Source organism: Rattus rattus, chromosome 17 (assembly GCF_011064425.1).
Source record: "Rattus rattus isolate New Zealand chromosome 17, Rrattus_CSIRO_v1, whole genome shotgun sequence".
Classification (NCBI taxonomy): Eukaryota; Metazoa; Chordata; class Mammalia; order Rodentia; family Muridae; genus Rattus; species Rattus rattus.
In genome coordinates, this window is record NC_046170.1 from 44,523,085 (window position 1) to 44,539,716 (window position 16,632).

Consider the following 16,632-nt stretch of genomic DNA (forward strand, 5'->3'; position numbering starts at 1 on the left):
GAGAGAGAGAGAGAGAGAGAGAGAGAGAGAGAGATTTATTGCTCCCTAAGTGTTCTCCACTTTTCAGTTTTTATAGTCGGGTCTCTCACTAGATCAGAACTTCCCCACCTGCTAGTCACAAAGCCCCAAGGATCTGTGTGTCTCCATCTCCCCAATGATGCTCTATGTGCATTCTGAGTGATACTTGGGTCCCGCATGCCCGCAGGCCAAGTACTTCACCTACTGAGCAATCCCTGTAGCTCCCACGTCATCGTCAATCAAAAAATAGTGGAATACTGGTGTACTGGCTGGTTTCCTGTGTCAATTTGACACAAGCTGGAGTTATCACAGAGAAAGGAGCTCCCTTGAGGAAATGCCTCCATGAGATCCAGCTGTAAGGCATTTTCTCAATGAGTGATCAATGGTGGGAGGGCCCAGCTCATTGTGGGTGGGGCCATCCCTGGGCTGGTGGTCCTGGGTTCTATAAGAGAGCAAGCTGAGCAAGCCAGGGGAAGCAAGCCAGTAAGTAATATCCCTTCATGGGCTGGAGAGATGGCTCAGCGGCTAAGAGCACTGACTGTTCTTCCAAAGGTCCTGAGTTCAATTCCCAGCAACCACATGGTGGCTCACAACCATCTGTAATGGAATCTGATGCCCTCTTCTGGTGTGTCTGAAGACAGCTACAGTGTACTCACATACATAAATTCTTTAAAAAAAAAAATTCCTCTATAACCTCTGCCTCAGCGCCTGCTTCCTGACCTGCTTGAGTTCCTGTCCTGACTTCCTTTGGTGATGAACAGCAATGTGGAAGTGTAAACTGAATAAACCCTTTCCTCCCCAACTTGCTTCTTGGGCATGTTTTATGCAGGAATACAAACCCCGAATAAGACAATTAGTGAATGTGAATAGGCTCAGAACTCACAGAAACTGAAGAGAGTTATGTGTCCAACATCCATCTGTTGTTGCCCAATCCTTCTAGCTTGTTGCAGATTCGATGGTGACAGCTTATGGTCTGTTTTTGAGCCAGAAGACATTTTGGAGGCTACTGAGGTCAGAAAACTCTTCTGTGATGCTGTTGTGGCCTTGACGTCACTGCCTAATTCTAGGTATATCATTCCTTAACTGTCTCTGTTCTTAAGTTAACAAGAACAGACTGTGTGACTAAATGTCTGTAATGCCCATGGCTCAACTTACTCAAGATGCTGGGCTTGTGTTTCTATTATTAGCTTGTGTGCTAATCTTAGTTGGGTACGGTTCTTTAATGAAGGGCTGCTGGAAGCCTCGAGGGTATGGTACCAGGGTCTGTGGGTCCAAGGTCTAGCTAGGTGAGGTAGCATTTGCTCAAACAACAGCTTGGCGGCTTAACAATGTGACCAAACTTTTCTATCTATTCTAAGGCTGCTGCTTTTCGACGACCTTTCGAGGGAGGCATGCAAGACCACCCTCATTTGACAGAGGGGGAAACTGAGGCCAAGGCCAACACCTCCTGGTGCCACGCACCCACCACAAGCGGAGGGCATGCGTGTAAGTACGAGGACCACACAGGGCAGGTGAGCACTCAACCGCTTGCACCACAGCCAGGCACACCGGAAGCATGTGCGGCTAAGGGAGCGCGCCGGGTACGTACATGGACGTTGGAGAAACTTGGACACAGACCGGAAGTATGTGCGGCACAGGGAGCGCGCGGGGAGCGGGGCCGGAAACCTCCGCTGCTGCAGGAGCGCGCCTGCCCGCATGCCCGCCACAGCGATGGGCGCACGGACCGGAAGTGTGTGCGGCCGAGGGGGGACTCCGCGGCGGACGCAGCTCCCGGCTGAGGCTGCGTGAAGGCTCAGCTTCCGGGCGGTGGCCTACTGGGATCAGGGCGGTCTGCGCTGTCACCCACTGGCTCTGTCCGCGCTCTGCAGTGTCTGGCGACGGCCTTTTGCTGAGCTGACCCGGCGGCTGCGGTTCCTGCACTTGCAAACCGAGGCCCCGCGGTCATGAACGGCAAAGAGGGTGCGGGGCCGGCGCGTGGAGGGGCTGGCTGGGCCTGGCACTGGTGCTCTGCTGTCACCGTGCCCGTAGCACGCCCCGGGGGGGCCCTGCCGACCGACTTTGAGCGCAGCTCCATTCTTGGTGTCTGGACCTGCGCTTTGTGCGACCCCTGCACCAGTGCACATGTTTGGGGACCCGTGTGTGGTTGGGGATGTTGGGTCCTGCGGGTAGGAGCGTGGGGGGAGGGGGGACGAAGGGGATAGTCTGGGTTGTGCTAGCGCGATGTAGCAAGGGCGCCATCCAGCTCTTCTTTTCTACCTAAGGACCAGGAGGGTTCAGGAAGAGGAAGCATGATAACTTCCCACATAACCAAAGGAGAGAAGGGAAGGATGCCAATTCGTCTTCGCCGGTGATGCTGGCCTTCAAATGTAAGTTTCCAATTCGGAGAATTGAGGCCCTAGCAATCGTGTCTCCGTAGTGTTGTGGAATGGGGTGGGGTAGGGAGCATTTATGGATTGTTTTGATGCAGTGCTGAACACTGAGCCCAGAGTTAGTGCACACCTGGCGAGAACTGGTGGAGTTATATAGCCCAGTCCTCTTGTGCCGTTGTCAGTGTTAGGGACTAAATGCTGAGAGTGTTACAGTGAAGATGACAGTGAGGTAGTTTGCTGTATTCATTTACAGACCAGTGCCACTTTAAAATCCCCAGGGAGGGGTTGGGAATTTAGCTCAGTGGTAGAGCGCTTGCCTAGGAAGCGCAAGGCCCTGGGTTCGGTCCCCATCTCCAAAAAAAAAAATCCCCAGGGATACCCAAGTTCTGTGGTTTTGCACATCACAGGTAGGATAGCGTTCAGTTACTCCGCTTTGACTACAGCATGTTGCATCATGCGTTCTTTCTGTTGTTCAGCTGAGTAGAGAGTAAAGAGTATGCATGCTTATGGTATCATGATGTGTTCTAGCGTTTCAGCAGGAGCTGGACACAAGACACGACAAATATGAGCGACTTGTGAAACTAAGCCGGGATATTACCGTGGAAAGTAAGAGGACGATTTTTCTTCTCCATAGGATCACAAGGTGGGTAAACATTTGAAGTTTGCCACTCGGAGGGCTGCCAAGATGGCTTAGTGAGTAAAGGAGCTTGTGGCCAAGTGTGATTGCCTGAGTTGGGATTCTGGGCCAGTGTTGTAAAAAGAGAGAACCAACTCCTGAAATTTCTTACCTACACACACACACCCTGGAACAGGAGAGCATGTGAATACATACGCACATACTCACATGCACTCACTCTCTCTCTCTCTCTCTCTCTCTCTCTCTCTCTCTCTCTCTCTCTCTCTCACACACACACACACACACACACACACAGGCTTCTGACCTCCACACACATCATAGAACATGAGAGCATGCACACACACATTATAAATATGATTAAAAAATTAAAATTGATTTTCTGATACATTGTAGCTATACCTTTTATATCTCAGCAGCAGATAGTAGCAGATATTAGAATATATTTTGGATTTTAAAGAGTATCAGCTAATCCTAGCAGCCACGTTTTAAAAATTAGGGTTTGGGGCTGGAGCAGTCTCCGTGGTTAAGAGCGCTCAGTCCCCAGCACCCGTACAGTGGCTCACAACCATCTGCAGCTCCAGTTCTAGGGCACCTGATGTTGTCCTCTGGCCTCTACAGACACCAGACACACAGATGGGGCAGAAATGTACATGCTGGCAAAATGCTCATAAACACAAAAAATGTTAAAAATAATTCTGTTTTTAAATGTGTTTGTGTATGTCTGTGGGTATGTGCACAAGAGTGTCACATCCTTGGAGCTGTGAGCTCCATGGGTGCTGGGAAGTGAACTCTGGTCCTCTGTCAAAGCAGTCTGTACTCTTAAGTGCAGAGCCATCTTTCCAGGTCCCAAAAGTAACATTTTAAAATAGGAGGGAAAGTTCTTCTATCCTACTTAAGGACTTCATACTGTGTTTGGATCATTTATTTATATACATGTGCATGCACACGCACGCGCGCGCGCACACACACACACACACACACACACACACACACACACACCCTTATACATATGTATGGTCTGAGGAAAATATGCTAAATTTTGGATTATGTTCTAGAACCTCTTACATTAAAGCGTCAGTTTACATAAAAATTATATGTGAAACTATGGTGAGTTTCTCATTCAGTTTCCCACTCAGTGTCATTGCAGTCTGTGTGTTTCTGGTTCTTGTACCTATTGTAAAAGTGTGTCTGCTCTTGTATTCCTACAGCGTGCAATACCATTGACTGCTTGGTTCTTTAACAGATTCTCTTGGAGCCTGTGCTGTTGCTTGCTTTTCATTTTCTTTCTCCAGAGGGCCATCTTGGTTTTCTGGGGAGGTTTCCTCTGGTGACCCTGACCTGAACAGAGCAGGCAGTGGGTTAGAGCACTGAGCATTCAGGAATGCTCACACAGCAGAGCGGTTCATCTCACACTCCCTCCCCGAGTCTTTCTCCTGGGTCAGCCCCTCCGCTCTCCATCCTGTGTTGGGCAGAGGGTGTGTGTGTCAGCACGTGTCCACTCCCAGCTCCCTAGGATGAATTCCAGGCGCCTCCAGAGGGGTGGGTGTGTCTTTGTTTAGGGAAGAACAGATATTTGTTGCATTTTTACTATTCAAAATATTTTGAAGCATTCTGTTCTAGTCACGTGTTAGTCTTTGATTTTCCTGTGCTGACTGGGCCCAGGACCTTGAAGATACTGCCAAGTGCTATCTTATTTTACCACCATTTCATTTCTGGCTATTGGCTCCGCTGTTCATCGATTTTCTTTTTTGAGACAGGATCTTATGATCCTGTGCCCACCTCCTAAGTGCTGTGATTAGAGATATATATACCCACACCAGCTTCCTTTAAAAACAAACCAAAACAATGCATATCTACTTTTAAGTTGGATTTCTTGTTTCTCGTGCATTTTAAAAATCAATCCCGGTAATTTATGACAGCAGGTGGGGGCGCTTGTTTAGTGATGGGTCTGGATTCTCCTTCTTTCTTGCTTTGTCTGTTTCTTGTCCTCTGTCCTTTTGTTGTGCTCCTTGCCTCACCCTCTGAGCCTTCTTTCCAGCCCTCTGTTGTCTTTGGAGCCATAGTCTCTGTAGTCCAGGCTGAACTCAGGGTTCTTTTTGCCTTCTCATCTCTTGTGGTGGACCTGTAGGTGTAGCCACCATACCGGCTTCTGTCTCTCTCTGCATTGAGTGTCTGTTTGCAGGTGCACATGGAGGGTGGGTGCTGCTTCTGATTCTTCTGTTCTCTGACTTAGACTTGTTTTTTTTTTTTTTTTTTTGGTTTTTTTTTTTTTTTTTTTTTTTTGGAGCTGGGGACCGAACCCAGGGCCTTGTGCTTCGAGGCAAGCTCTACCACTGAGCTAAATCCCCAACCCTAGACTTGTTTTGAGATAGGGTTTTCACTGAACCTAGAGCTTGCTGCTTTGCCCAGACTGGCCCCTGAGCTGCAGGCATCCGTGTGGCTCCTCTGACCATAGGAATTAAAGATGTTCAACACCGTGGCTGGGCTTTTACTAGAGCTCAGGGGGTCTGCACTCAGGCCTTCAGGGTCCCATAGCACGTACTTCACCCATTGAATCTTATCCCCAGGGTCTGAACTGGCTATTCTTACTGTTTGTTTGTTTGTTTTAGTTTTTAATGATGGAAACAAAAAAAATACCTAAAATTGAAACTTCTGGAAAAACCATTTGTTCTTTCCCGTCTTGTATCACTCCTCAAACTTGACCTTGGCCTCAAGCCTGGCCTTGCATTTCAAAGCTGGGTCTCTGAACACATCCTTGTTGACAACAGTTTTGTCCAAGGGGATATCCCCAGAGTACCTTGCGGGCATGAGGTGGTTGTAGTTAAAAACTTTCACGAAGGACTTGATCTTGGATCTCTTGGCAATCTTTCTTGCCCATGGCAGCTGACACTTTTCAGCGATAGTGGTCAATTCCAGCCACCAGGGCATGGCTGTGAGGGTGTCTGCGGTACCATCATCAGTGATCTTCAGGATGACGGCTTTGTGTCTGGAGTGGTGTCCAGCCAGGACCAGCACCACTTTCCTGGGCTTCATGAACTTGCCCATTTCGACAGCAAGCAGCTGGTACCAGAAGAAAGGAAAGAAGGACGGTTTATTTTTTCAGGACAGGGTCTCTGTGTAGTCTTGGCTGTCTTTCAACTCACTCTGTAGATCAGGCTAGTCTTGGATTCACATGTGTTTGCCTCTGCCTCCTGTGTGCTGGGACTATAGGCCTGTGTCACCACCAGCCAGCAACTGTTGTCTGTTTTAGAATTATTGTATGTGTTATTTACCTGCATGTGGAAGCCAGGGGATAGCTTTGTGGGGTACATTTTCTTATTCCGCTTGAACCTGTGTCCGGAAATCAACTCCAGGTATCTAGGCTGGCACAGCATCAGTGGCCCTAGATTGGATATTTTTTTTATTCTCTTAGATGTATGTGTACCCTGTGTGTGTGTGTGTGTGTGTGTGTGTGTGTGTGTGTGTGTGTGTGTGTGTGTGTGTGTGATTGAGTGAGTTGATGTGTGTCTCGACAGTCTGGATCATCTCTCTCAGATAGTACTGGGTAACTGGAGCTTATGGAGACCAGACTCACGTAGGTGCTTCTGTATAGCAGCTAAGGTGGTGACTTCAGGTCTGTGTTGAGGTGCCTGTCAGCTCTTGCACTGCCCTGGAGATAAGGGCTGCTCCCATGTCGCTTTACCCCAGCTGCACGGCTTAGCATACAAGGAGGCTTCCTTCCCCTCCTACCCCAGCTTTCTGGGCCACCGTGGCAGTTCTGTCACCTCTGTTCATCCTACCTGCAGGACACCATTCGTCCTACAGATGCACAGACACACATTGGCCCTGCATTCACATGGACCCCCATGCCCGTCTGGGATGAGTTTCTCCGTGCCTGAAGGACTCTGTTCATGCACATGCAGTGTCCTGCTGATGAGTGGGCTCTTCCCGCTGTGGAGGCTGTGGGATTGCTCTGCCTGGCTGCCTGCCCACTCTGGGTTCTTCTGTGGCCTCGAGTACCCGGCCACTGCAGCAACCTGTACTCAGTCAGAGACTTGGGGAGTCCCTTACAGTGCAGTGCGGTAAAGCACTGTCCTCCCACGACTCTCCCTTGCTCTCTGTCCTGCCTGTTCATCCATGACCTTAGCTCATGACCTCCTTAAACTTTCAACTTTTCAACTCAGGACTTGGGCTCTGCCTAGGTTCTTCCTTCCTACCTTGTCACGAGGAAACTCCTCCAGGCCTTGACTTGGACATTGGGTGTGTCTTCAGGACCCTGATTGTTGTCCTGTCTGATGTCCGCGTGCTTGGGTGCAGTGTTTGAGACCTTTGTTGGCACGCTCTATTAATTTGAGTTGTTTTAGGTGGAACACCAGCCAAGTCCAGAGGCTGATTGCTATGAATAGGGCTTTTCTTATCATTTTGATCACAAGGCCAACGTTTTCAAGGTTCCTGATCTCTTTCCAGTGCTCCTGATATGGAGGAGATTCTGACTGAATCAGAAAGTAAGCTGGACGGGGTCAGACAGAAAATGCTGCAGGTAGCCCAAGAGCTCTCAGGAGAAGACATGCACCAGTTCCATCGCGCTGTCACCACAGGTGAGTCTGAAGGAGCCCTCGTGTGCAGAGGGAAGAGCACAGCTTGTGGCAACCGGTTTTTCCTTCCACCACGTGGGCCTCAGTGATTGAACTTAGGACATCAGCTTGGTGGCAGGTGCTCTACCCACTGAGCTATCTGCTGATGCCATGCAAAGAACTTCACACACACACACACACACACACACACACACACACACACACACGCACTGTGTGTGCAGTGCTGCCTTACCTGGCTGTACAGGGAAGTGCTGAACAGAAGCAGCAGTGGCACCTGCTCTCCAGCTCCACAGGGAGCTGCATCTGTGACTGTGAAAGTTGCTTCAGTTGCACTTAGGAAAAGAAACGTATGTATAGTGTGGATGGCAGGAGGCCATGAAAAGCTGCTGGTGTCATTGGTAACTTCTTGCTTTGCTGTTTCTCCAAAAGGCTGTTCAAAAGCTCAAGTCCAAAAGACTTGAAGATAAAATAGGTCTGGCTTTGAACTAAGGAGTTTTGTGCTTATTAAGCACAGTGCTGGTAGTGGGGCACGGTGTTTCCCTGAGAGGGCTGTGAGCACAGACAGCTTCATGGTTCAGCAGTGCACCCGGGCTGAGGCAGACTGAACTGTCCAAAGGCACAGTTGGACAAGTACACGCCCACTAACTGCTTGGAATGTAAGACGTTTCCATGACGTCTTCTGTTGTTGAGAAGTTAACAGGTTGGGGAATGTCCTGCATCTTAAACAAATTTTCATACTGTTTTAGCTTAGTCTACTCACTGATACTTACGGTGTTTTGAGATGTTTACATGTGTAAAATAAACTGCTTAACTCCTAAGTAATGTAATTATTTTATTCAAGAGTGAATGATGGGTTAGATGAGTGTCTGTGGTCAGCTAGAGGTGGGTGTTTTCAAAATAGGTAATTGTCTACATTGCTTGCCTGGCCTTGACACCAGTGCAAAGTGTCCATTCTTCTGCCTCAGTAGTATGTGTCATTGACACGGGTACAAAGTGTCCATTCTTCTGCCTCAGTAGTATGTGTCATTGACACGGGTACAAAGTGTCCATTCTTCTGCCTCAGTAGTATGTGTCATTGACACGGGTACAAAGTGTCTATTCTTCTGCCTCAGTAGTATGTGTCATTGACATGGGTACAAAGTGTCCATTCTTCTGCCTCAGTGGTAGTGTCATTGCTGGACGTTTTGGAGATTGTTTACACAGAGTCATTGGGGTTGGGATTTAGCTCAGTGGTAGGCGCTTGCCTAGGAAGCGCAAGGCCCTGGGCGCGGTCCCCACCCTCAAAAAAAAAAAAAAAAAAAAAAAAAAAAAGTACCCCTACACAGAGTCATTCTTCCACAGCTTTTGCTTTTGTGGTCCCCTAAATTATTTTTTTACCTCTTCTGAGTAAGGAAATGGAGGCTTCAGGAGTGTTTTAGCAAAGCTCATCTTGGTCTTTTTGACATCTTCCATCTCTTTTCTTCCAGATTCAGTTTAACCTGCTGACTTGAGCATCAGATAAAACCCAGCACAGGACTGACACTCCCTGAGGCCAGCCTCAACCTGGGAGTAAAATAGCTACAACTTCAAATTGTGTTTAAGTGGGAGATGATGCAGTGAACACTCTGGGGACTGTCTTAGAGTTTCATTGCTTTGAAGAGACCATGGCAACTCTTTTTTTTTTTTTTTTTTTTTCTTTTTTTCGGAGCTGAGAACCGAACCCAGGGCCTTGCGCTTACTAGGCAAGCGCTCTACCACTGAGCTAAATCCCCAACCCGGACCATAGCAACTCTTATAAGGACAACATTTAATTGGGGCTGGCTTACAGGTGCAGAGGTTCAGTCCATTATCACCCAGGGAGGAACATGGCAGTGTCCAGACAGGCATGGTGCAGGAGGAGCTGAGTTCCACCTCTTGTTCCAAAGGCAGCTAAGAGAAAACTGGCTTCTAGGCAGCTAGGATGAGGATCTGACAGTGACACACTTCCTCCAGCTAGGCCACACCTCCTAACTGAGCTACTCCCTGGGCCAAGCTATACAGACCACTACAGGGTTATTCAATTACAGTGTAGTACGTTTGTTCCATGCTACAAACCTCAGTAGTAACTACTGCGAGCTTTAGAAGAACTTTGTTAAGCATTTTGTATAAGCATTTGTACAAAAACCCCAGTAGACTTGTTTTCTAGACAGATGTCTGGTGCGTACTAGTGGGATGCCCATCCGCATGAGGGTATTTTAGTCCAGTTTCTCTCTGTTTTCTAGACATGCTTTGCTTTTCTGAAATCCTGTTTCAGCAAGTTGACATCCCATTCTGGACTCTGTAACACTGTGTTGATCAGGATGATACTGGTTCTGAAGGAAACCTAGCAGTCCTGAATTCACTGGTTCTTTGGTGTCATCTCATCTGCACGGCCACACAAACAGGATTGTGCAGTGTCTGTCATGTAGATGATGGTTTCAGGGTTCGTCTGTGTGGTGGCGTGCACCAGTACTTTGTTTGGCGTGGTCATGGACAGATAGACGGCACTCTGCCGGCTGTCTAGGTGCTGCACGTTGACGTATGTCTACCTTTGGTTCTCGTGAGGGATACTGCTGTTTACATCTGCCCACAAGTCTTTGTATGAGCACAGCTCCTGGTCCTCTGGGGCTGATACCTGTGGTAAGCAGTTTTCTAAGGAAAGCATTAAAGTCCTGCAAGGCAATTTGAGCTCTCAAAAGTGTTGGCCCTCGGGCTGGGTTTGCCATGGAGTCGGGTTGAGTGTGTGGGGCTCAGGTACAGTGAGGATGAACGTGAGGGTCCGAAGCCTTTAGGTGGTTTCCCCGAATCTGTCCTAACGGATAAAAGGGAAAAGGACAAATTACATAAAAGCAACCTCCAGAGTTCTTTGTTACTGGAAGTGGAATCTGTAAATAATTCCTTTTGGATTTCCTCCAAGGTAGACGCACAGGGAAGGCATTGTTCGGAGTACGGCAGTGGGCTGAAAATTTTCACCTTGGGGATTATACTCTGAAAATAACGGATGTCCTTTCATTAAGTTGAAACATAGCTTGTTTAAACATCCTCTCACCTACATGAGACTGAGTGCTGCTCAATGTCTGGGGCCAAGTGGCCTTGAACTCCTTGTGAGATGGCACAAACCGTAGCCAGTCAGCCCCTCTGTTTCTCTCTCTCTCTCTCTCTCTCTCTCTCTCTCTCTCTCTCTCTCTCTCTCTCTCTCCTCTCATTCTTTTTCTAGAGAGCAGGTCTCATGTAGCCCAGGCTGGCCTCAAACTCAAGATACAGCTGAGGCTGGCTTGGAACTTGTGATTCTCTCGCCTCTCTCTCTGAAGAGCTGAGAACACAGGCCTGTGCCCAGTGCCCCTGTGACAGGTTTGTTGTTTGTTTTCCTTTTGCGACTGAGACAGTTTGTACCACAGGCTGGCCTGATGGCCTGAACTTACTATGGTGGAAGCTGGATGGGAGTTTGAGGCAGTCCTGCCTTAGCCTCCAGAACGTTGGAATGGCGCTCCTGAGCCACTGTGATGCCTAGGAGATCTCTTTCTGGTTTTTCCGGTTTACAAAAGAGCTGGTGTTTAAAGTAAATGCAGCATATAGAAGCCTGGGGTGCGGGGTTGGGGATTTAGCTCAGTGGTAGAGCGCTTGCCTAGGAAGCGCAAGCCCTGGGTTCGGTCCCCAGCTCTGGAAAAAAGAACCAAAAAAAAAAAAAAAGAAGCCTGGGGTGCAACACAGAGAGTGCTGTGGGGGACTTGGTGGGTGTAAGTGCTTGGGCATAGGTTACATGACATGAGATTGACCAGTTTAACCATTTGTACATGTTCGACATTTGTGTGTTCACAGAGTTGTGTAGCCATCACTCCTCCGGCTACCTTCTGCCATGTTCTTATTTATTGTGTGTCTTTCCCAAAACCTAATTCTTAATTATTCTGCAATGTTTATAAGTCCCTCATTAAATTATTTTATGCTTGTTAGGCCCAAGACACATACGTAGTAGTGATTAGGACATGTGCCCAGGTCACCACTCTGACTGCTATAGGAAGGGGTTGGGGACATCTTTGGTCCACTGGCCCTGAGTACTTGTGTGCCTTGCCTCAGCTCACACAGTCTGCTTGGTGTCACCACACTCTCACCCTGCGAGGTGATGGTCAGCTGCCCGTTCTGTGGTCAGCGACACTTGTAGTTTGGAACTTGTTCCTGGTAACCTCCTTTGTTGTTTTCCAGGACTCCAGGAATACGTGGAGGCTGTCTCCTTTCAACACTTCATCAGAACCCGATCCCTGATCAGTATGGAGGAGATCAACAGGCAGCTGACGTTTACAACAGACGACAGTGGGAAGGAGAGCAAGGCTGTGAGAATCGAAAATCCTGTCTCAGTTTTACCGTGGTTCATACAGCGGCATAATGGTTGGCGGAGTTGAGGAGAGAAACCTTTTGCATTTTGACCTTTTTTTTTTTTTTTTTTAAATATTTATTTATTTAATGTACACAAGTACACTGTAGCTGTCTTCAGACACACCAGAAGAGGGCATCAGATCCCATTACAGATGGTTGTGAGCCACCATGTGGTTGCTGGGAATTGAACTCACGACCTCGGGAAGAGTAGTCAGTGCTCATAACCACTGAGCCAATTCTCCAGCCCCGCATTTTGACCTTTAAGAAGTACTTCTTTCAGGGTTGGGGATTTGGCTCAGTGGTAGAGCGCTTGCCTAGCAAGTGCAAGGTCCTGGGTTCGGTCCCCAGCTCCGAAAAACAAACAAACAAACAAACAAACAAAAAAAACAAAGAAGTACTTCTTTCCCCCTTTGGATTTGAAAATATGACATTCAGGCAGCCAGGTGGGCTTTTGGTCTCTTCTCTTACATATGTTAGGATGAATAGTCTTTTTCCATTTTCTCCTTTTATTATTTTTGAAAAATATGACTCAGAGTCAGGATAGGTGTACAGAGGAACTGTCGGAAGTCAAGGTGAAATGAGATGTTAAATTGCCTAACAGCTTGCTGTGGCCTGGCAGGAGCCCTCCCTCCACCGAACCTGGCCGCTCAGCTGTTCACTCTGTTAGGGGCCGGAGGAGACCCCAGGCAATCGTGGCTTTGCTTCATTCACACGGTCGCGGTGGAATCATAGCAAGAGGTGGCCAGCTTCCTGCGAGCAGCTCCTTTGCAGTCCAGGGAGAGAGAGGTGGGGAGAAGGCAGGGTGAGGTGCGCTGCTCAGGACTTTGGAGGTTATGACCCAGGTACACATCGGCACATGAGAAGTTTCAGACAGAAACGTGGAGAAGATGATACCTGGTGAGACATTAGAAACGGCGGGGCTAACGCTCCCTGTGTTTGCCTTGTCCCAGCAGTTCTGGCTAATTCGTTTGAAAGTACATTAACGATATACTCCCAGACACTCAAGTGTCCATCTCAAAACTTGGACTTTAAGCAAATTTTTCTTAGTAATAATTTTGAGAAAGCAGAATTTATTTATTTTTTTCTTTTTTTTTTTTCGGAGCTGGGGACTGAACCAAGGGCCTTGCACTTGCTAGGCAAGTGCTCTACCACTGAGCTAAATCCCCAACCCCGAAAGCAGAATTTATTTTGACAAATTTTAATTTAAATTTGTTTATGCTTGTTTCTCTAAAATCAACTTATAACCATTCCTCCTGTGTAAGAACAAAGACCATTATTTCTTCTCACAGACGGTTCGGCCTCAGGGTCTCTGAAGGGGCTTGAGCAGGACTAAGATTTGTGCTGTGGATGCACAGCAGCCAAAGTAAAAAATGGAAATTTGCCCTGCCACTTCCTTAATTGGTTCTCAGAGACTCCACAACCTGAAGTAAAGTGCAGATTTCTCTGTGGTCTCCTGCCTGCCTGCCTGTCTCCCCAGGCTCCGCCTGTCCTACTCTAGTGCCTTCATTAGCTCCTCAGACACTGCATGGTTCTCTCCTGGATGCCTCTGCAGGCCCACTGCACAGAGTGGCTTAGAGTCCACCTAGCCACACCACACACAGAACTCACAACTCACGCCTTGTTGCTAGAAAGAAGTTGTAGGAGAGAGAGGCCTATGACGGTGGCGGTGACCACAGCAGCTGGCTTTTACGGAGTGCTTTCTTGGCAAGAACTTAGTGAATATTGTCTTATTTAATCCATAAAAGACTTCTGTGGTAGGTAACACAATTCTGTTTACAGAGGAGGAAAGGAGGGTTAGAGAGAGATAAAGACCTTGCCAAGAGGCGAGTGTCTTATGAAACAGTGTCCTGGGAGAGGTGGGAGGAGAGTCAAGGTCATTCAGAGGTTAAGTTCACAAAAGAGGAGATGTGACTTTGACACTGGAGGATAGGAGGTTAAAGATGGGTGTGGTGGCTGTCATGCAGGGGAGGTTACTTTGATTGTAAGAAAGATGACAGCCACATAGGCAATGCAAGGTGATTGGCAGATGACTGGATCTGTGAAGCAAGCTGGATTGTTTCCTGAAACTGAAGAGTTTGGGGATTGCCTAGGGCACAGAACAGAGTACCCAAGGCTTGGAAGAGTGTTTGAAGACATACATGAAGGCACAACATTCATACACATAACATAAATAAAGCCACTGCAGCCTGACTAAAATGACTGGTGAATAACCCATGTAGGCCAGACTCCACAGTCTGTATGTAGCTGTAATTGCTGTTCCTCAGCTCACTCAGTCTTGGCTGCTCGTGTAGAGCTGACATGGAGACCTGGGCACTGACAGGATGCTTGGCGGTGCTGGCAGGAGCTGGCCGTAGGTGCAAGCTGATGGGCAGTGCAGGGTAGGGAAGGAGATGCTGGCTGAACCAGGAGGGGTAACAGCAGACTGATAGTGATTGTCACACAGTGGAGGAAAGTCTTCCTTAGCACGAGTCTGCTGTGCTTGGCGGGGGAAGTTGGACACAGCTGGTCTTACATTGGTGGAATTTGATTGTCCTAATCCAAGTCGCCTGGCTGAGCTCCTCCTCCCCAGCTATGGTGACTCCTGGGGAAGATCCGTGTGCCTGACCTGCTGCTGACTTCAGTTCTTTATGGTGTGGTGCCTGAAGTGTTCACTTTATCTCAGTGCTTCCTTCATGTGTGTGGCTTTCCTGTCTTTTGCCAGCCTCCCGCTGATGGACAAGACAAGCAGCTGGTTACCTGGAGACTGAAGATCACACCGGTTGACTACCTGCTGGGCGTGGCCGACCTGACTGGAGAGCTGATGCGGATGTGCATTAACAGCGTGGGCAACGGGGACATTGACACCCCCTTTGAAGTGAGCCAGTTCCTACGCCAGGTTTACGATGGGTTCTCCTTCATTGGCAACACTGGGCCCTACGAGGTCTCTAAGAAGCTGTACACCTTGAAACAGAGCCTGTCCAAAGTGGAGAACGCTTGCTATGCCCTTAAAGTCCGGGGCTCTGAGATCCCTAAGCACATGCTGGCCGATGTGTTCTCAGTGAAAACGGAGATGATTGACCAGGAAGAGAGCATTTCTTAAGCAACTCCACTCAGTTCTCTAAGGCGTGAGCTCCTGGGGGGCTGTTGTGAGGCTGTTGTGAGTGTGTGTTTGACTTTATTGTGGCTTCTTAGACGTTTCCAGGTGTACTAGTTTGAAGTGTGTACAGCTGTATATAAGTAGTTCACAGGGATGTTTCTTACGCGCGTGTATTTGCATCAGTGTTTATATGTGCTTACACTGTTGTGTGAATATGCTTCCGACTGCTCTCTCTGCCACACCTACTTTAATTCACTTTGAACTTGGAGTGACATTTTGGGTGGAAGGAAGTCTCTTAAGTGGGTGATCCTTTGTATGGAGGGAAAACGGTGTAGCGAAGCCTCTGGAGTGAGCTTCCTGTTTCAGTTCCTCGGCAGTGTCACGGCAAGCCTTCAAAGTGGGCCTAGCACACGGAACAACAGTTGTAACGTGCAAGCTACAGTATTTTTTAAGTGCAAATTTTGGTGGTATTGAGAATTCACTTAAAGTTTTGGTCAAGTTTAGGCCATTTTGAATTTATATGAAGCAGCTTTCCTGAGGAATTGATGGGTCCAGATGTTCCTTTCTCCACTCACAGATGTGGGAAGGAGCTGACATTGCTCTTCCCTGGTGATGCTGAGTATCTAACCACACACTTGTCTGTAGGGTGTGAGCAGCCAGGCCCTTCGTCATGTGTTAGGTGGACTGCACTTTCCTACCCCAGCCATCCTGGGACCCACAGAGGGGCAGCCACAGTGCTTGGAGAGCCGACAGCCCAAACCTTGACACTTGTCCCTTGGTGTTAGCTAGTGATGTTGCCAAAGAAAATGACTTGTGTATAACTCAGCAATAAGACAATTTCCAGCTCAGGAGGGAGTGCTGGGAGTGAGTTCACCTCCCCAGTCAGTCAGTCAGTCAGTCAGTCAGTCAGTCATCCATCGTGGTGAGAGCCTGGCTTGAGCGTCGCCTGCAGCTGACACCACCACATGTTTTCATCTAGTTTTGTGAGTTTTCAGGACTTGGATACTGGGTTTTATTTTTGGAAAGAATATCTACTTGTAAGGCTGGTTCTTTGAAAGTGTAATTTTCCAAAACTTGTCACGGACAGGAAAGTGACGTGTGTACATGCCTGCTGAGTTAGCTGTTTGTCATGTGATGAGGCTTTGTCTTCCCTGCAGTAAGATAGATGCTAAGTTTCAGTCAGTCCTGTTACCTGCTGTCTGTTTTTCAGCTACGTCAAGTTGAATTTATAATGTTAAAATAATGGATTGAAGAATGTTTTACAGAAATTTAAGGCAAATTTTAAATAAAATATTAAAATACAGAAACTGTCTGGCTTAAAAGTTTAAGTTATATTTCGTGCACAGCAGTGTGTACAGAGACAACGTGTGTAGCTTGGCCTTTCCTTCCACTGTGTCGGTGTTGTAGGCTTGGGGGAAGGGACTTCTCCACTCTAGCCAAGCCATCTCTGTGGTTCCAAGGGTCTATGCTTTGATAGCATTTAGAAATATGTAGTAAATCTAATAATGTAGTTTTGGGGTAAGATGGGAAATCAAAGATAGACTTGGGTAATGTGGAAGGCTTTTTGTTTCGTGTTTTTCCCCTTAAACC

The 16,632-nt window shown here is 47.9% G+C and overlaps 1 protein-coding gene and 1 pseudogene across 1 annotated transcript; one reads left to right on the plus strand and one right to left on the minus strand.

The window, feature by feature from the left end:
* The first annotated feature begins 1,693 nt into the window (after positions 1-1,693).
* Positions 1,694-16,349, plus strand: Tsnax (translin associated factor X). Its single transcript, XM_032887603.1, has 6 exons — positions 1,694-1,977; positions 2,280-2,384; positions 2,916-3,030; positions 7,471-7,601; positions 11,796-11,923; positions 14,668-16,349. Exons 1-6 carry the CDS (start codon positions 1,962-1,964, stop codon positions 15,043-15,045), a joined length of 873 nt encoding a protein of 290 aa, XP_032743494.1. The 5' UTR covers positions 1,694-1,961; the 3' UTR covers positions 15,046-16,349.
* On the minus strand, positions 5,662-6,069 carry LOC116886214 (annotated as a pseudogene).
* Positions 16,350-16,632: the final 283 nt, after the last annotated feature.

What these genes read in the sequence shown, in the direction of transcription:
- Tsnax (XM_032887603.1), top strand. An exon ending in GGTGATGCTGGCCTTCAAAT is followed by an intron (nt 2,385 to 2,915) that starts GTAAGTTTCCAA and finishes GATGTGTTCTAG; the next exon opens with CGTTTCAGCAGGAGCTGGAC. An exon ending in CCATCGCGCTGTCACCACAG is followed by an intron (nt 7,602 to 11,795) that starts GTGAGTCTGAAG and finishes GTTGTTTTCCAG; the next exon opens with GACTCCAGGAATACGTGGAG.